At 56.9% G+C, this 19,953-nt stretch overlaps 1 protein-coding gene across 2 annotated transcripts; it reads right to left on the reverse strand.

Moving 5' to 3' along the window:
* Positions 1-1,514: 1,514 nt before the first annotated feature.
* On the reverse strand, positions 1,515-19,568 carry LOC128900645 (uncharacterized). 2 transcript variants are annotated; one of them, XM_054182037.1, is made up of 8 exons: positions 19,503-19,568; positions 18,109-18,478; positions 10,829-10,924; positions 7,783-7,919; positions 6,422-6,686; positions 3,232-3,353; positions 2,522-2,580; positions 1,515-1,766 (listed from the first exon to the last, which is right to left on the reverse strand). In XM_054182037.1, exons 2-8 carry the CDS (start codon positions 18,176-18,178, stop codon positions 1,616-1,618), a joined length of 900 nt encoding a protein of 299 aa, XP_054038012.1. In that variant the 5' UTR covers positions 18,179-18,478; positions 19,503-19,568; the 3' UTR covers positions 1,515-1,615. The 2 variants fall into 2 exon arrangements, with proteins under 2 accessions (XP_054038012.1, XP_054038013.1); XM_054182038.1 differs by lacking the exon at positions 10,829-10,924.
* Positions 19,569-19,953: the final 385 nt, after the last annotated feature.

Raw genomic sequence — 19,953 nt, forward strand, 5'->3', positions numbered from 1 at the left:
GGGCTGGACGAGTGTCCCCTTCCCACCAAGTGTCCCCTTCCCGACAAGTGCCCCCTTCCCACCGAGTGCCCCCTTCCCGACGAGTGCCCCCTTCCCGACGAGTGCCCCCTAACCCATCGAGTGTCCCCTTCCCACCGAGTGTCCCCTTCCCGACGAGTGCCCCCTTCCCGACGAGTGCCCCCTAACCCACCGAGTGTCCCCTTCCCACCGCTCTCCTGCTGCAGCAGCTCCCGCTTCCCCACGCCGCTGCGGGAGCGAGAAGCATCAACAGGGGCTCGGTGTCACCCCACTGTCCCCATCCCACGTCCCTGTCAAGTGCGCAGGGTGGGTGCCCGGGGACCCATCACGCAGCAGGGGTGGCCCAGGCTGTGCACCACCACCCCCCCCCACCCCCCACAACATCCCCACGGCGATGCCCGCACGAAGGAGCCCGGTGAGCTGAGACCGGGGGGCAGAGCAGGTTTCCAGCAGAGAACCGGCGGCTCTGGGGGGGTGCAGCCTCCTCCGCAGCGCTCCTGGGCTGGGGCGGTGACACAGCAGCAGGAGGAATCAAACCAAAATGAAGCTTTGCCTTTTCAAAAAATAGCCAATTGGCTTCCCAGGGATTAAATAGCCTTTGCTGCTAATTCCTGAATAGGAATGAAATATCACGAGAACCCTAAGCACGCCAGACATGGGAGAAAAGCCAATTCTTTTGCTCTTATTCCCCAGTCACAGAGAAACCCGGTCGGTGAAGGTGACCGTGTTGACACAGTGCACTTGGACTCTTTGCATTTGCCGTTTGTTTTAACGCCACGTGACTGAACGGAAGAAATTAATGCTATACAATACCCACCAGCCCAGCGGATAAAAAGAGCAGGATTAGAAAAGCCTGTTAGATCTTATAGGGAAACCCCCTGCGGCTGAGGCCCGCAGGTACGGGCTCTGCGAGAGGCTTGGCGCCCAGAGGGGAAGGTGCAGGAGCGGAGCCAGCACCGTCCGTCTGCCGGCAGGGACCGAGCGGCGCTCCCTGGCCAAAGCACTCCCAGGCCAACGCGGCAGGAGACACGCCGAAGGCTATTGCCCACCTGGTGTCTATAACGTCTTCTAACCCAACGCTTGGTGGGTGAAAGGGCTGTTAATTACCCAGAGTAGGCAGGGAGGCAACGAGCGGCCTGAGTTAATTGATAGAGGAAACTATTCGTATCCTCCAGACACTTTCCTTCCTCTTCCCAGCTCACCGGTGGCAGCGGCACGTCCTGCAGGATAACTGGGGCTGCCGGAGGAGGCGACATCTCTGCCCCGACATGCCTGTTTCCCTCTCCTCTCCCACTCCTGCTTCCCATTTTGTAAACGGGAGCAGCTGGGCCCATGCAAGCCCCATCCCATGCCAGGCAGCCGCATCCCTCCTTGCTCCGCATCCTCCCGGGACGCGTGGGCCGAGCGAGGAGGAGCCGCACAGCCGAGCTCCGATGTTAATTTTACAAGCAGCGAAACGTTTTGTAGAGGATTCATTTATACAAGCATTGGTTAAACCAGCTTTTATTAAAAAAATAGCCTTCTCTCATTTACATATACTACAGACAGTCTGGCGGGGGGGTCTGGCAGGAGCCCCACCTGCAGGTCCCCGGTCCCGCTACCCCCTGCACTTGCGCTGCCGGATGGCAACGACGGTGCGAGCGCGCTCCCGGCGGCTCCTGAAGGTGTGGATGTCGTACCGGTGAGGGGTGCAGTGGCCGGAGGCAGCTTCTGCCCAAACCAGACATTTCTTTCGGCTTTGGGACTCCCTGCGGTTAGAGACAAACCCGGTACGTCCCCTGCGCCCCCCTCCCCCAGGGCCCCGCATACCGTCACCTGGCAAAAGGGCAGCTGCGCTGGAGCAGGGTGGGGAGAAGGGAGGCAGCGGCTATTCCTTACTCCTGGTGTAGCTCAGTGAACTGCCTCCTCCCTCTCCGCCTCCGCAAAGCAGGGATTAGTTAGTTATTTGTGGTTTGGTTTGTTTCCCTTTGCATTCACCACATTTTTGTGTCCGCAAGCGACACGAAGTGCTGCCCCCCTGGCCTGAACCAACTGTCTGGGCAAACCCTGCCCCAGAGCATCCCCATCCCCCTCCTCCTCCTCTTCCTCCTCCCGACTCGCGCATCACAGACAGGGAACAGGAGCAGCACATCCAAAGCTGGAGAAAGCCACTGTCAGGACCCTCTTCCCATCTGTGTCTGCTGCCACGGGGGACCACAACCTCTGGAACCACCTGCCCAACAGCCCGAATTCGGCAGCACGAGCGGCAGGTTTTTCCTTATCCCAGGAAGCGATGGAGCAGTGTGCTGCTGTGGCACCCCTGCCAACGCTGCTCTGCTTCAGCTTCGTGGTTAGACACATCCCCAGAGGGTGAGCGGAGGGGGATACCCAAAATCTGCTCCTTTGTCACCCTCCCAGGTCCTGCCCCAGCAACAGCAGGAACGGGAAAGGCTCAGATCTGCCTGGGAATGTGTGCAGATGTGCCCGGGAAAGCGAACGGCCGGATCCTGGCAGCTGTGCTTACCTAAGCAAGCAGGGATCCCCCGAGGAGCAGCTGCCCAAGCACCTTCCCGCATCAATTTCCTGCAAAGATTTGCAAAACAAAGGCGTGAAAATCCCCAGCAGCACCTTTGCTGGGGACACCCCAGGGGATCGGCTGCCGTCACCGTGTCACTGCGCCCTCTGTCCTCAGGCTGAACGTCCAGCCCCGAGACAGTGGCAGCGAGGCCAAGCTTGTGAGAAGTATTTTGGGGGCACAGCAGTGGGTTTTGAGTCAGAGGTCCCTGTGCACAAAGGTATGTTGAAGTAAAGAGTAGAGTCTCTGTTGAACGGAGCTTAAGACGCACTTAATGATTAAATCATTTTTAAAAGAAATATCTCACTGCTCCCTTAATTATTTTTTAAGGAAATCCTCACCCCAAAGAAGAGGCCATTTGTTACTTGATGGCACTGATGGATACACAAATGAGTGGCAGCAAAATGCATTTTTTTTGCGTAAGATAATAGAAATATGAGATTTTTACCACTGCGGTTTGTGGCCAGGACGCGCTTAGCTCTGCCAGGGCGAAGCTGCCCACGTCAGAGCACCCACCCGGCTGTTTCACCCACCCCCCACGGGCCCAGCGGCACGGCCGAGCCCACGGGGGAGGAGGCCAAGGCGCAGGAAAACCAACCCGGAGCCGTTCCTCCCTGTGTCCGGCAGAGCTGTGCACAATTTCGTAATAATATCCCTACCTGGGAGACACGGTAGCCTTTTTCCTTCATTTCGCAGTTCTCCAGCATCCAAACCACCTCCCCGCCTTGTGGGGTTTTGACTAGAGCCGTGTTGAACTTCATGGACACGCAGAAAAGTCCACCTGCAAGGAAATTTAAGAAGGAAATTTAATCCAAGGCTGCACCTGAGGCCACTACAGACGCAGCATCTTCACCGGGGTCTGCCGTGGGGCACAGACGCGGCGTCGGCCCCGGCGCCCAGCACAGAAAGTGCCATTTTCTGCGTGAGGGTCCCCGGCTGAGAGTTTGAGGCTCGTTCCTTCACCAGCTCGGGGCCTCAGCAATCGTTTTTGTTCCTCCATCTCTGTTTCAGATCACGGGGCAAAGAGGGGTTATTCTGGGCACAAATTGGGAATCCTGCACCGGAGCCCGTGAAAGCCCCATCTCTGGGGAGACAGCCTGAGCTATTACACGTTATCTTTGAGAAAAAAGGTCTTTTAACATAAAACAGTCATGGCAGAGTTTTTTCCAGAGACATGCTCTCACACCAGGGAGCTGGGGAACATTATTTACCATTGAGTCATTCAGTGTTTCTCTCTGGATTTGCGAGGGGTCTGTGCCCTGCACGGGCTCCTCGTATGCTGGAGCCGGTGTCCCTGGCTCTCCTGGAGGTACATTCCTCAGGGCACCTCCAAAGAGTTTGCTTTGGGCTGGGCTTTCAGCTCTCTCTGTGCAGGCACATGAGCTGGTCAGGGAAGACTAAAATCACGGAATTGTCTGGGTTGGAAGGGCCCTTTCAGACCATCGAGTCCAACCAGCAACCCAACACCACCAAACCCACCACTGACCCACGTCCCTCAGCCCCACGTCTGCCCGGCTTTTCAATCCCTCCAGGGATGGCGACTCCACCACTGCCCTGGGCAGCCTGGTCCAATGCTTGACAACCCTTTTGGGGAAGAAATTTTTCCTAATATCCATCCTAAACCTCCCCTGGGGCAACTTGAGGCTGTTTCCTCTTGAGTTATTCCATCTGCCCCGCCTGCGTCGTGGGTCGGAGGAAGGCTGGTACAAGAGAGCAGAAAGGCGATGGCCCCGTCCTCGGGGGTGCAGGACCAAGTCCGTCCTGCTTTCCCTTTTCTCTCCCTATTCAAGCTTTAACTCAATGAAAAGCTCCCAAGGCAAGACTAAATTATGTTCGGCTTTGACATACCCCGCCTGATTGCTAAGGGAGCTGTGCAGCGAGCACGGCGAAGCGGGGCTTTGGGTGGACTTGCCAAAAACCCGCATCTTCGCTGCCGTTGTCGCCTCCGGGCCAGGACAGACTGGCGGCGCGGCAGGTCCCGGCTGGCCCAGGCTCAGCACTTGGAGAGGAGGCAGAGGCTCCTCCAGCAATAACTCACGTCCAGCGGGAAGGAAACAGGCAGGGACCGTCCCGCCTGGCTCAGTTTGAACGTACATTCTGCGCAGAAAGAAACCGTTTATCTGCTCAACCTCCCAGCTTTCCTCTCCCTCACCAAGTAAATCAGGATTAAAATCTCTGTTGCGTGAGCCAGAGGAGGGGAAGAAGGCTGGCTGAGTTGATGGCTAAGTCAGTCTTGGGTTTTGGCTCTAAATAGGACCGAGTCTTGCCCTGTCCCAGCCCTTGGGTGTGGGTCTTTCAGGGTTTGCATTTGGTTCCTGGATTTAAAATAGCTGTGAGAGTTTCCTGCCCCCTCCCAGCTCCTTCATCAGCTGCTGGAGGAGATTTCTTTTTCCAGGATGGGGCTGTGTTTTCAGGGGAGGGAAAAGCGTTTTCTGAAAGCAAATCTCTCAGGGATGCCATAAGAGGGGGAACACAAAATGACAAACGATTTTTGGAAGCCAGTATTTCTGGGTGAGATTTTAACATTCCCCCCCCCTACACCCCCGCCCCGACATTGCCAGTCTTTAACATGACACTGAAAGTGTCAGCCTGACTTTTCGGGGAAAATCCAGAAGGAAAGTGCCGAGACCTGCCCTAGGGCAGAGGCAAAGCTGGGGGCGAGTCCACATTTCCCAGCCCTGGGCCATTATCACCGAATGAGCCTCCGTCCATTAGCCACCCCCGGGGACAACAGCATCGTCCAGCACCTTCCAGTCACACGTCTGGGAAGTAAATGCCGATTCTCCCACCTCTGGAAAAAAGCACTTCACGCTGCCTAATTTTCTTTCCCGCCGGCTGTGCCTTGCGGCCAGGTCACAGAAGCCGCAGGGCCGGGGATGGAGGAGCGGAGCCTCCTCCGGCTCTCCAGGACGGGACGCGCATCCGCAAGCAGGGCCCCTTGGGGTTTGTTCTCTCCACCACCCTTCTGGCTTCCCCAGCACCCACCCTCAGCCCCTGCGCTGCTCCCCAAGCTGACGCTGGGACTCGGCCTGGTCTCTGTCCCTCCCTAGCGGCTGCTGCACAGCCGTGTCATGGGAGCCGCCGGGAAGGGTCTCACCAGATGGTTTTAGATGCAGAAATGCCAATAAAATGACATCAACGAATTCCAGGAGAGCTGATTCTATCGAGCAGTTGTGGAAAATCATTTTGACACGACTTTCCATCCTGATAAAAAGGGATGGGTTCATCTTCACTGACGTGACTCTTGGGTCACGTTATGCGTGAACTCACAAGACAGCACACCAGTTGAGGACAAACCCGTTCAGCTTTATCCCAGTGAAAGGTTTTGACCTGTCTGGAACGACTTAGTTTGGAGCTTCCAAGTGATTTGTGAAACATTAGTGTAGTTCTCTGGTGCTGAGATGAAAGGGCATTTCAGTCTGTCAGAAAGGAAACTCTATTTTTTTAGTGGAGAGCTTTTACAGGAGGTTGTTTTCCTTGCTTTGAGTGGGGGCATTGGAGCAGACCCTCAAGGTCCCTCCCAGCCTGGTTTACTCTGCTTCTATGATCTCTGGTTACAGGACACTTCCCCATAAGAGGAGGTGGTTGTCTTTCCATCCTCACGCCACACATGGGCAGAGAATTACCATTTCACCCGCAGACCTGTGGTGTAAGGGCCCAGCAACAGAAGGGAAAAGAAAACCCAAACCCCAACAATATAAAATACAATCCTGTTCCCAGATAAGGCAAAGAGGGTTTGCACAGCAGACCGGAGCGTTGTTAGATCACAGTCTGATGTTGGTGCTGGTCATACAGAAGGGCTCATCCCCAGCTTCCCGGAGGGAGGAGAGCACTGCGTCATTCCCATACCTGCACTGTAGGTCAGGTCAGAGCATTTCCCCACATCCACTTTGACCTCCCAGGGAGAGTCTGGAAAGGTGTTCAGAGCTGGGAGACGGAGACACTCCTCGGGCCATGTGCTGCAGTGACAGCCGTCGATCACCTCCACCTCCCGAAGGCCTTCGAGGAGCAGGAGCCGCTCCACGTGCAGGCGGGACAGCTCGCAGCAGGAACCCGCAGGGCAGGAACGCGGGGCTGCCAGCTGCAGCGGCGAGTCGGGGTGCCTGACCTGCAGCTGCGCAGAACAGGGCAAGTGGCACATACACTGGTAAAAACAGGTCACAGAGAACAACTTCCAGCATCAGCTCCCTGATAAAAACCTTTTCTGACCTAGATCTGACACAGCTTTCGTTCCTTTCACCCTGCGTGACAGCACGATGTCCTTGTGGTGCTGCTCTTCCCAGTGACACATTTGTATCAAAACAGTTTGTTCCTCAAAACCCTGCTACAATCAGCTGAACCGTACTGGCTAAAGCAGCTCTCCTCTCGCCCCAGGCTCCTGGTCTGGAGGGTCAGGGTGACGACAGCTCTGGGAAAGGAATGTGGACCTGCCTGCCTGCCTGCCAGATGTTGCACCAGCAGTGCCACAGGGGTGACAACGGTGGGACAATTGGCAACAAGATTTTTCGCAGTCACAGCCCCCCAGGTGAACACTCACAGGACACACGCACACAGCATCCTGCAGAGCCTGTTTCCGTTCCCTCTCCAGGGTTAGTTATCCCGGTGGAGATGGGACTTCAGGCAATGTCAGCTCTCCTGGCATAAGGAGAGCACTTGCAGCCCATGCATAGCTGTGTCCCCAAAGGCGCAGGCCCCTTCTAGTCCCTCCTAGGAGTGACACAGGGCATGTCAGAAGGGAACGGCATAAGCACCTCAAAGGCCAGATACTCCTTATGAAATCACGGGCCCTGCTGGTTTTGCTGAACCAGGCGAAAAAAGGCCTCCAACCCCTCTCCGCATAGGACACCAGCTCCCAGGTACGGCAGGTGTGGCTGAAAGAGCCGGTCTCGCTGCCGGGCTGGGGAGGACAGACACGTGCTCAGATGCTGCCCGGAGCTGAGAGAGGTGCTGTGATAGCCCTTCAGCTGAACTCTTGCCCTTCCTCTACCACGAGTATCCAGCATTGCCGGAGAGTTCCCGTTTGTCTGGCCTGCGTATTCCCCTGCTTGCTGGCTAAGGGAGGACAAGAGGCTCAGTGACGGGTTTTCTGCAATGCAGAAGCCAAGAGCTGGTATTTTAAAACATGTATAAAATCACAGCCCCAGGCACTGGCGTATGACCTTTGCCCAGACCCAGCCGCCACAGGGACAACACAAACACACTTTTCTCACCTTCTTGCTTCTAAGGAAATCAAGCACGGAGGAGTGTCTGGAAAGCCCAAGGAGGCCGGCGCTGATCTGCTGGGCCAGGCAGCTGGACCAGCAATTTCTGCAGACAGGACTGCCAGAGACACCTGTGAAACACAAGACTGACAAAAAGATTGTACTCCTCACTATTTGCACAATGCTGGGGAGGCCCAAGCACGACACAAAACACTGAACAAAAAGACATGGTCCACCTCTGGGAATTCTGCCTGGGAGAGAGATTCCTTCAGCCTGAGCACCTGCAGAAATCCCAGGGAGAAAGCCCTGCATTAGCACCGCACACGTGTCTTCTGTGTTTGCAGACCAGACGTAAACATTTCATAACAGACGCCTAAGTGTGCTACAGAATAAAAAGTATGCAATTAAAAACTCACTAGGAAACCGTAGGCTTTATATTCTTTAGTGAGCTCATGAAGGACGGGGTGAGAATAGATGAACACAGTGATTAGAAAAGGAGAAATGCGAACGCCCAGATGTAACCGAACTGCAGACCTTGAACAAGCCTGAGCACCCAGCGCACTGGGGGCAGAAGGAGAAACCCAGCTCTCCTTGCCTAGAGCCCACTGAACCTGGTCACAGAATCATAGAATCTTCATGGTTGCAAAGGACCTTTGAGATCATCGAGTCCAACCAAACCCCCTCCAATCTGTGCCACTAGAGCATGCCCTGAAGTGCCAAATCTGGACGTTTCTTAAACACCTCGAGGGATGGTGACTCAACCCCCTCCCTGGGCAGGCTGTTCAGTGCCTGACCACTCTGTCAGCAAAGTCATTCTTCCTGATATCTAATCTAAACCTCCCCTGCCGCAGCTTCAGACCATTTCCTCTGGTCCTGTCATTATTCCCCTGGGAGAAGAGCCCAACACCCACCTCTCTGCACCCTCCTTCCAGGGAGTTGTAGAGGGCAAGGAGGTCTCCCCTCAGCCTCCTCTTCTCCAAGCTGAACATGCCCAGCTCCCTCAGCCTCTCCTCACATGCCCTCGTCTCCAGACCCCTCACCAGCCTGGGCGCTCTCCTCTGGACACGCTCCAGCACCTCAATGTCCCTCTTGTCCAGAGGGGCCCAGAACTGAACACAGCACTCGAGGTGAGGCCTCACCAGCGCCAAGCACAGAGGCACCAGCACTTCCCTGCTCCTGCTGGCCACGCTATTCCTGACACAAGCCAGAATGCTGTCGGCCGCCTTGGCCACCTGGGCACACTGCTGGCTCATGTTAAGCTGGCCGTCCACCAGCACCCCCAGGTCCTGTTCTGCTGGGCAGCTTTCCAGCCACTCTGCCCCAAGCCTGTAGCGTTGCTTGGGGTTGTTGTGACCGAAATGCAGGACCCGGCACTTGGCCTTATTAAACCTCACACAGTTGGCCTTGGCCCATGGATCCAGCCTGTCCAGGTCCCTCTGTAGAGCCTTCCTACCCTCCAGCAGATCAACACTCCCACCTAGTTTGGTGTCATCTGCAAACTTGCTGAGGGTGCACTCAATCCCCTGATCCAGATCATTGATAAAGATATTAAACAAATGGTCATGGAGCTGCTGGAGCTGAAAACAAATCTGTCCCCCCTCCCCGCCAAATCCCAATTTCCCAGGTCCCCAAACTTGCTGCAGTGCCACACTAGCACCACAGGCAGAGGACGGGAAGGTGGGAGCAGGGAAGACACGGGACCATGGCATCCAGGCTTAGATCAGTTTACCCTGCTGTATTTTGAGTTATTGGTTATTGGCTAATGGACGCTTCTCCTGGAAATCCTTCTAAAATGACCCATTTTGCCCCAATAGCGCTGTCCATACTCAAAGGGTTGATTGATGTAAGTTCTCGTTTCATCATAGGAAGAAAACTGGCCTTAAAACTGCCCACTGAGTAGTTCAACACCGCTATAATTCATTTGCTTTACCCTGCTGGAGTTGCAGACCCAGTGTGCACTGCAAAAACGTTAATTTTGCATTGATTTAAAAACTGATCTTCAGCATCAGTGCAAGACACAGCTCCCATCATCACGCTGTGTGACAGCAGGAAATAGCTGCCCGAGGATTTCTATGCCCAGGAAAGCGGGGAGCAGTGAGCCAGGAGCAATTTGCAGTGTATTAGCCATTCCCAGGGTGATCCCTGGGGATGCTCCTCACCCACAGCAAGGGCACAGACAGCTGGTCACTTCGCAAAGGTCACTTTGCCAGCTGAAGACACTGTTAACCCCTGCGCTCCCATCCCCATGGCAATAAAAGCCATGTTTATTATTTTTATCACTCTCTGTTACTATTTTTACTATTTTCATCATTATTTACTCTTATGAAATTTTTTCCTCTGGAGATGACAAGCTGTCACGGCTTGTGACAGTTCTTAATTTGGCCACGATCATTTTATATTTCCTACTGTTCACGTAAGAACTTGATATTCTGCAAACACTAAAGGCTAAATTTGCACAAGTACTGCTCTGATGCCCTGAGAAAAAACAGAGAAACCTCAGGCTTTCGGCCATACAGTTTAAAGCTATTTTCACATACCTGTGCTAAAATCAGCTGAAGCTCATTTTCTGTAGCTTTACTGCCGCTGCGAGGGGAACTGAGACTAATGACTAATTATAGAGACACAGACTTCTTTCTGCTGAACGAGTGAGCTATGCCTTGCTTTCTCTGCACAGCAAGTCAGGACACGCTGCTGCCTCGCTGACAGCCCTTCCAACGTTCATCCTGGGAAGCAAAAAAGTGTGCAGTAGTCCTGAATTTATGCAAACACAAAATTCACACACACTGCAGAACACGGGTACAGAAGATGGAGCCCCTTGCGTGCTGATGAGCAGACGCAGGGGCCAGGCCACTCATCATTTTCTCTTCTACAGAACACGCTTCAAGCGTTGGGTTATCTGGGCAATGAGTCCCCAGCGTATTCCTGTCCTTAATCCCCCGAGGGAAAAGTCACTAGGATAATTTCAACACAAAGAAATGTCTGAGGGACGATGGGCGGGACGGGAGTGGGGAAGCTTAGAGGAACCAGGTTTCTTGCGGGCAAAGGGGGAACTCACCATGCCTGACGTGGAGGAAATGGCTCTGCCTCCTGCAGCAGCCCCTCTCTGCCAACAGGTTCCCTCGCTTGTCCTCTCTGCCGATGGCTCCAGCACCTGCAGTCACAAACCACCAAGCCCAGTATGACCCCAGTAATTCCACCTTTCCTGCTTGACACCACCTTTCCTGCTTGAGCCAAGAGGCGGCACTGAGCCCTGAGCATGAGACTCCAGCCACCCGCCGTTCTGAACCAAACAGCTTCAGCACAAGGAAGGGATTTAGGACAGTTATAAATGGACATGACCCATTTGCCCTGTCAGACCCGACTAGTGGGGCTTAATACCCTCCCTGACTAATTACCCCAAGAAAAGGCTGTGTTTAGCAGTGGTTTATCTTACAACATCAGTCCCCCGCTCTCTTCTACGCCCACGTTACCGCAATGCCGGCTTGGGGAAGAATAAGATTCCTTGGGTAAGGAATCTCGTGCAGCACAAAGTAACTCACGGGCACTAAACTACCCAAAGACTTCTGCACAGGAGCTTCCTCTGAGACAAATCCCAAATGAGCCCCACAAAGCCCCTGTGCCTGCGTGCAGCCTCCAGAGAGAGGGTGATGACGCTTTCCCATCGGTTAGAGAGGTTGTAAGGAAGCAGCGAGGGTTAACCAGGGCTTCACTTCGAGGTTTTAACTGAGCTTGAAGTTGCCACAAAGAGCTGGCTCAGTCCCTGTATCTGCTTCAGCAGGTCGTCCCGTGCCTGCTGCAAAGCGAGAAGAGCTGACCTCTCTCATGACACGCTCTTCATCCCAGGACAGTCGTAGGGAGCAACAGAGGAGAGCACAGCGCTGGGATGTCTCAGGCTTTCAGCATCACGTCCCTCCGGGCTCTGCCCGCACAGTCCCACCCTGCCGGGCCCGTGCAGATGCCAAGCAGGAAGCGGTGCCCATCCCCAGGTTAGGAGAGCTGAGCGTTTTCCAGGAAACTGTTTTTCTCCACACCTACGAGCCCTCAGGCACTGCCTTGAAATGACTTCGCAAGCTCAAAGGCAGCTAAAAGGAGAGCTGGAGCAGCCAGCTGCTATTTCCCGTCTCACGGAAACAGAGACTAGCAGAAATAGAGCATGGCTGCGGCCTTCTCTGGTTTTGCCAATCCTCATCCCTTTGGTCAGTGCTGGCAACAGCTGCCTGAAACCACGTTACCAGTACATCGAGTGGGATCCGAATTCTTAAATGTCATTTTTCAAGCAGAACCCGCCTGCATTGGGGTGCACGAAGCTTTGTAACCTGTGGTCTTTACAGTGCCAGGTAACAGACATTTATAGCCGTAAGAACTCAACATTTCAAAGCAATTTAGGTTTATTCCTTAACTCTCATTTGAAGGAGACGCTAACCAGGAGCAGGGGTCTCTGAGCACACTCCATTTCTGCTTTTGGGCTGTAGATCCAGGCTCCTGCTGTGCCGTTCTGTGCCCTGCTGGGCTACTCTCTCTCTGACATGTCTTACGGAAAGTTGTAGTGATGCTGTGTTGAAGCAGCCTCGGGGAAATAAGTTAAGCCTCCTTGACTGTAAAGAAAAGGACTCTGCACTGAAAATACAATGTGTGTTCCAGAGGGTGAAACAGCTGAAGCCTTAAGCAAGGACAGATCTGATCCCAATGGAACTGGCTTCCATCATTTTAGGATCTGCCCTTAATGCTTTCTGGCACTGGCAGGGTTTTGGCTCTGCACAGGCACAGCGAGAGGTGGGGAGGAGCTTTTCAGTGGCTCCTGCTGATTTTCGGCATGGCATTGCCAGGGGTGAGGCTGGTCTTCAGGTCACCAAACTTCAGAACCCGTTTTGGCATCGGTTCTGGGTGACTGCCCAGCAATAGGGGCATTGTCCTTATCGGGAGGCTGCGTCCCTCCAGTGCTGGGGTTCAGGGTTAAAGCAACCAGGTCTGTTAGCAACCGGATCATTTTAAATCCTTGTTGGGATCCAGTGCCATGAAACCAATTAAACCTTGCAGCGGATAAAGCAAGGATGGACCCTCCGGGCTGGGATCCTGCATGGCTTCCTTAATGAGAGAAAGCCAAATGAACACCGGACAAGTTGGTTTTTTCGTTGCTGCTGTTGGATAAAGTTTAGCTGGGAGGACTTTTTAACCTTAAAACAGACGTCTTCAGGTCAGGGCTAAATTATGCCTCCGCAGGCTGTCATTATATCATGACAGGGGCAGGTTAAAGCTCAGCACCGGAGGCGGTTTTGTGCAGCAGCCCTGAATTTTTGGGAGGGTAGAGGCTTGGTTTGACACATCTGACTGCCATCACCTTCGCTGTAGAGCCACAGGGCGACGCAAGAGCGTACAGGTGGCTCTATCGTACTGGACACAAACCTCTCCTTGGCTTTTTTTGTTTTGTTTTTGTTCTTTTCTTTCTTCTAGTGAGCTGCTGCTGGGAGCCGTAGCTACCAACTTCACCTTCCTGCCTAAACACACAGCAAATTCCTACAGATAGGGCTGAGGAGGCTCTTTCCCGAGGAGGCATTAGGACGATGCGTGTCGAGGAACGGGGTTGTTCAGCTGCGCTGTGAAATGGAATAAAAGTTTTACATTTTCAGAAGTTGCCTTCACGCCCCCAGCATCGTTCCCTGCCACAAGTTACACAGCAGATGGTCTCACGCGATCTTGCAGCCAGAGGTGCCTCGCTAACAGAGAGCAATCTGTTTAATGAACAGGATACAGGCCAGGAGGGATCTCTGGCCTCCAGCTCACGGCAGTTGTCCCGGCTCCCCCACGCCACACACTGTTCACGTAGCGGGAGCGAGAGGCCTCTGTTCCTACCGGGGTGTCCTCGGTAGTGCCAAATCCTCCCCAGTGCCAGGAGGGGATGAACTAACCCAGTCCCTGGGGTCCTGCAGAGCACAAAGAGACCCAGCATCTCGTCATCGGATGTTGTGCAGAATCCCGGCCTTTTCTGGGAGCATGCAGCGGTGGGTACCGTCTCCTCCCGGTGTCACACACCCAGGGGAAGTGCAGCCCCCTCCGAGGGGGACCCAGAGCTGCTTGTTTCCCAATGAGGAGACTAAAAGACCCGAGAGCAGGATTTGAGGGAGGGCTGGGCAGGGGAGCGTGCCACCGAGGGATGCTGCGTGACCTTCCCTCGCACCCTCCAGGTCCTTGTTCCTGTCTCTGCGTCACTCCAGGCAGCGCAGCACAGGCGACAGTCACAGAGGCATTTGCCGAGTGGCACAAGGAGGCTGCGGGTGCAGCTTCGTCCCCACAAAGCTCGGCTGAACCAACTTGGTCCTTTCGCCCCCTGAAAAATACTGTTGAAAGCAAAAAGCACTTGCACACAGAGCCCCTGGTAGGGGCTGGGGACACCCAGCCCCCCCAAGCCCCTTCCCTCCCCAGCAGGAGCTGGGGGGGCTGTTGGGGGGGCCATTGGGAGGGGGCGGAGCACAGGGAGCCCCAACATTCCATCCTGGAGACGCCAAAGAGTCCTTAGCAGCGGAGAGACTGAGGGGACCGACCATGGCGCTGCCACCTCGACAGCTCCCCCAGCGCAGCCCCCACACCCCCCCGGCGCCCCAGAACCTTCAGGCATTTGCGCTCCCACAAACCTTCTACCCCCAAGGCAGGGAGCGACCCCGACCCGCAGCCCGCAGACGCTCTCAGGGCCAAGAGCGCAGGAGGTGACCACCGGCTATGGCTCCTGTCTCTCTTCCAGGCGCAGCCACCCTGGTCCCACCACCCGGGCAGCAGCAGCCATTGCCCACAGCCTGGGCACTCCCAGTGGGGGCGGCCCCACAGACCCCACAACCAGGTATGGCACCCCTGTCCCCTCTGCCACCCTGACACCTTCATGTCCAAAAACCCTGGTCACCTTCAGCCTCCCCTCTCCATGGTCACCTTCACCATCCCACCTCCCCTGTCTCCCTCCTGGCAGTTTTGGCACAGGGGCTCAGCAAGCCCAGCTGAGTGTCCCTGCCCTCGCCTGCCCAGTGAATCCCAGTTCCTGAGAATTTCCCCAATACTTGGGGCTACCTCTTGGGGCCGACAGCGCAGGAGGTGACCACCGGCCATGGCTCCTGTCTCTCTTCCAGGCGCAGCCACCCTCGTCCCACCACCCGGGCAGCAGCAGCCACTCCCCACAGCCTGGGCACCCCCAGCGGGGGCAGCCCCACAGGCCCCACAACCAGGTATGGCACCCCTGTCCCCTCTGCCACCCCAACACCTTCCTCTCTGAGAACCCTGCTCACCTTCAGTGTTCCACCTCCCCTCTCCCTGGCCACCTTCACCATCCCACCTCCCCTGTTCCCCACCCTGGCAGTTTTGGCACAGGGGCTCAGCAAGCCCAGCTGAGCGTCCCTGCCCTCGCCTGCCCAGTGAATCCCAATTTCGAGGGAATTTCCCCAATACTTGGGGCCACTTCTTGGGGCCAAGAGTGCAGGAGGTGACCACCGGCCATGGCTCCTGTCTCTCTTCCAGGCGCAGCCACCCTGGTCCCACCACCCGGGCAGCAGCTCATCTTCCCTACAGCCTGGGCACCCCCAGTGGGGGCAGCCGCACAGGCCCCACAACCAGGTACGGCACCCCTGTTCCCTCTGCCACTCCAACACCTTCGTGTCAGAACCCTGGTCACATTCAGCCTCCCACTTCCCCTCTCCATGGTCACCTTCACCATCCCACCTCCCCTGTTTTCGCCCTGGCAGTTTTGGCACAGGGGCTCAGCAAGCCCTGCTGATCATCCCTGCCCTCGCCTGCTCGGGAAACCGAATTTCCAGAGAATTTCCCCAATACCTGGGGCCACCTCTTGGGGCCAAGAACGCAGGCAGTGACCACCGGCCATGGCTCCTGTCTCTCTTCCAGGCGCAGCCACCCTGTTCGCACCGCCCGAGCAGCAGCAGCCACTCCCCACAGCCTGGGCACCCCCAGTGGGGGCAGCCCCACCACCAGGTATGGCACCCCTGGCCCAAGAACCCTGGTCACCTTCAGTGTCCCACCTCTCCTCTCCATGGTCACATTCAGCCTCCCACCTCCCCTGTCCCCACCCCGGCAGTTTTGGCATGGGGGCTCAGCAAGCCTGGCTGAGCATCACACTGCCCCCGCCTGCCCAGTGAAACCCAATTCCAGGGAATTTCCCCAATACCTGGGGCCACTTCTTGCGGCCAAGGGCACAGGAGGTGACCGCCAGCCACAAGCTCCCCCAGGGGCCTGGCCCAGAGCCGGGACATTGGCCATGGGGGCCGGCTCGGCAGGTACCCCGGAGGGTGTCCCTGGCCCAGCACGGCTCCCTCCCACCCACACAGGGATGCAGAGGGCCCCATGTGGATGCTGCTTCGACCCGCGATTCTTCCACATCGAGTGGACAGTTAACAACGTGCCTGTGACAGCCACCACCACCCTCGGCCATGGCGCCACTGCTCCACCGGGCACTGCCCTGGGGGGCCCCGGGGGCTGCGAGACCATCCCGACCTGGGCAGCCCCTGGCACCCCCCAGGGACAACACCCACCGCCCCAAGTGATGAACCGCCCAGCCTACGGCCACCAGGACACAGCGGTGCCCACAGAGCCCCCGCTGCTGCTCACCTCCATCCCCAGCCGCCAGCACCTCAAGCAACAGCCTGCAGGCACCAACATCTCCAGCACAGCCACCTCTGCGGGGACACCCCCTGCCAGCTGCGTCCCCCAGGGCACCCATGTCCCCCCCAGACCCATTGCTGCCCGCCACAAAGAAGCTCCCAGCAAGCCACATGCCAACTTTGAAGTGTCTGAGGAGATGCTCCTCCAAGAGGCCCTCAGGCTCTTTGTTTCCTGCCCGGACATGGTGGAGGTTGGCCACGACCCTGACATCAGCGTCACCATGCCAGGGGAACCCGGTGGCATCGGCAGAGAGGGGAGAGCGGTGGCCCCAGTACCCATTGAGCTGCCAAAATCCATCCCTGGCTTTGAGAACACCGAGGAATGCTCATCAGAAACCAACAGCTCCAGCAGGGTCTCCCCCCCGCAAACACCCCTGGGCACTGACATCTCCTTGAGCAACATCAGCAACACAAAGAGCGACATCCCCTCAGAACGTGACATCTCCCCAAAGAGCGACATCCCCTCAGAACGTGACATCTCCCCAAAGAGCGACATCCCCTCAGAACGTGACATCTCCCCAAAGAGCGACATCTTGTCTGCGTTCAGGATCTCCCCAGAGAGCAACACCTCCTTTGAGACCGTCTCCTCAGAGCGTGACATCTCCCCCGAGTGCAACTTCTTCCCAAAGAGTGACATTTCACCAGAGAACGACATCTCCTCTGAGCACAACTTCTCCCCAGAGCGCAACATCTCCTCACAGCGCAACGTCTCCCCGGAACGCAACTTCTCCCCAAAGAGCGACATGTCAGAGCACAACATCATCTCCCAAAAGAGCAACACCTCCTGGAGCAGCAACAACTCCTCTGACAGCAACATCTCCTGGGAGAGTGACATCCCCAGCAGCCCCTTGGCTGTCCCCCACAGCCAAGCCCTCGGGGACGCGGACAGCCACCTTGCAGTGCCCCAGAAGGTGCCTTTTGAGGACAAGAGCGTGGAGGAAACCCTGGAGGCCGTCCGCGTACTGGAAGAATTCCTCTACGGGACGGAGTCCCAGGAGCCGTGGGGGGACGCGGGGGTGGAGCTGCTGCCGGCCCAGCCCACCGTGGCAGAAAGGCGGGGGACAAAGCGGGGGACAAGCCCCCCGCCACCACAACCCAGCACGCGCAGGGCTCTTGCAGGCAGACCAGGGGTGGCCGGGGAGAAGAGAGCCCCCCCGTGAGGAGATGGAGATGATGGGGAGCAGAGGGGGGGGTGCATTTGGGGGGAGGGTTGTATTTAGGGGATGGGGGGCCGATTTAAGGGAGGGGACTGTATCTGGGGGAGTGGTGGATGTGTTTATGGGAGGGGGGTGCATTTGAAGGGGGGTAGTGCATTTTGAGGGATGGGGGGGATGTGTTTAGGGGAAGGGGGGTAGAGTAGCTTCGATAGGGCCTTTTCTCTCATGTTTTTCCATTACAAGTTGTAGCGGGCAGTGTAGGTGGGGGTGGGAGGGATGCGTTTAGGGGAGCGGCATGTATTTGAGGGGGGGGGTAGTGTATTTGGGGGCGGGGGGGGAGGGATGTGATTAGGGGAGGGGGGCTTAGAGTGGCTTTGTTAGGACATTTTCTCTCATGTTTTTCCATTAAAAGTTGTTTCTCCAGCCCCGCTCCGTGCCTGTGTGGGAGGGGAGGGAGCGCGGCGGGCAGCAGGAATCAGCCCCCACCAGGTGCCACAGCCCCGCTGAAGGGGGATTTTCATTCATACCTGTCCCTTGTTTAACTTGGACGTTCAAGCAGCTCAACTTTTTCTGATTTAGTGCTCCCTGTATACACATAACACTCTCCTGCCATCAGCCTTTCTTTTCTTCCTGACTTGGCCTTTCCCAGCGAGTTCTTGGGTAGTGGTTTTCTTCAAAGCTGCTTTAGTGCTGCTGAAGGATGTTGAAGCAACAGCTCTGGCGATCCAAGCACTCTACTCGCCCATGAAAGCCATCCAGCTCAGGCAGCCGCAACACAGGATTCACAGCTCCTCACCCCCCTGGACACGCTTCCAACCTCCATATGACCTGATTCTATGACTATGGAGCTGGAGAGGCTGCAACCAGGGTCCCAAACACATGGGGAAGATGTGGCAGCTGGAGGGGAGGAAGCAGAGGTCAGCGAGTGCCATCTCACACCAAACACCCCACACTTGTCACATCACTCTGTCTTTCAGTCTGAACTCCCACCCACACACCAAACACAAGGACAGGCTTTGCACTCCGGCCACTCTCATGAGCACCAGCCCTTGCTCGCTGCATTAGCAGCACAGCCTCCTTCATACACCCACCAGGAACGTGTGGCAGCACCAAACATCTGCAGTGAGCTTTGTGCTGGCTACAGTCCATGCCAGAGAACGACCCCAGCCCCCAGAGACAAGGGGGCTTTGTCCCATGGCTCCTCCATCCATCCCGCAGCCTGCCCACAGCAGGAAGAAGGCACAACGGCCTGCACCAAAGGAGGAGAAAAAAACAGTTCCTCCCATGGGCCACCAGCAGCCGAAACACAAAGCCCTCTCACACCTCTGCTGGGCTGAGCTTGAAAACGCTTCCAAGGGGTAATGTGGAAAACCCTGTTGCCAGAGCAGCCACAACAGAATTCTGCCCACGGGACAGCTTCAAGCAGATTTACACCTCTGTGCAATGGGAGACGGCTGAGCCCTGAGCAACCAGGCCTCGCATTTACTGCTTAAAAAAACCCCACATTAAAAAAGCCCACACCAAGTGCCCCGCATCTCTGCAGAGAGCTCCACCTTCTCCAGCTGACAGCCAGCAGGAGGCAGAAGAGCCAAAGCCCCAAAGCACAGAACCCCTCAGAGGTCACCAGATGGGGGCCTCTAGGGGGGTTGCTCTGTCCCTCGAGCCAGGATGAGCCCTGCTCCCCCGGCACAGCAGCTGCTGCTCATCCCGAACGCCTCACAGGTCAGCACCCAGGAGGTGCCCCAAAACGGGACGACACCTCTCCCTCCTGCAAGGCCCACACACCGGCCGCCCCTCCCCACACGGCCAGCCCCTCACCCGGGGGTCCTGCCCCCACGGCCAGGCCCTTCCTGAGGACCGCCCCCAGGCCCTGCTGCCCCGCAGAGCGCTCAGAGCCTCCCACAGCCGGACGGACACTGACCTCAGCGGCGCTGCGACCCCTCACACAGCCCGCCCGGCCGCCGCCCCCGGCCCCGAAACACACAAACCCCGGCCCCGCCGCCGCTCTGAGGCGGCCTGGCCGCCGCCGGGCCTTTTATACCCGCCCCGCACACGCGCCCCCGTCACGTGGCCCGCCCGGCCCCTGCCCTCATCCCCGCGTGCGGCAGCATGGCGGCGGCGGCCCCCGCTGAGTGCGGGCCCACGACGGCCCCGGCCCCGGCCCCCTCGGTACGTGCCAGGCCCCCCCCCAACCCCCACAGTACATGCGCAGACCTCCCCATAACCCCCCGGGTACAGGTATGGCCCTTCCATAACCCCCCTGGTAGGGGCCAGGGCCCCCCCATAACCCCCTCCCGGTACATACCAAGCCTCCGCACTACCCCCCCAGTACATGCCCGGCCCCGCTGTCCTCCCAGCAGCCCCCTGTCCCC

Source organism: Rissa tridactyla, chromosome 22 (assembly GCF_028500815.1).
Source record: "Rissa tridactyla isolate bRisTri1 chromosome 22, bRisTri1.patW.cur.20221130, whole genome shotgun sequence".
Taxonomy (NCBI): Eukaryota; Metazoa; Chordata; class Aves; order Charadriiformes; family Laridae; genus Rissa; species Rissa tridactyla.

Coding starts and splice junctions, on each gene's coding strand:
- LOC128900645 (XM_054182037.1), bottom strand. CDS start 18,178: ATGTGTATACAGGGAGCACTAAATCAGAAAAAGTTGAGCTGCTTGAAC. Junction 10,925..18,108: donor CCAAGTTAAACAAGGGACAG/GTATGAATGAAA, acceptor TTGTGACTGCAG/GTGCTGGAGCCATCGGCAGA. Junction 7,920..10,828: donor TTTCCTCCACGTCAGGCATG/GTGAGTTCCCCC, acceptor TCTTTTTGTCAG/TCTTGTGTTTCACAGGTGTC.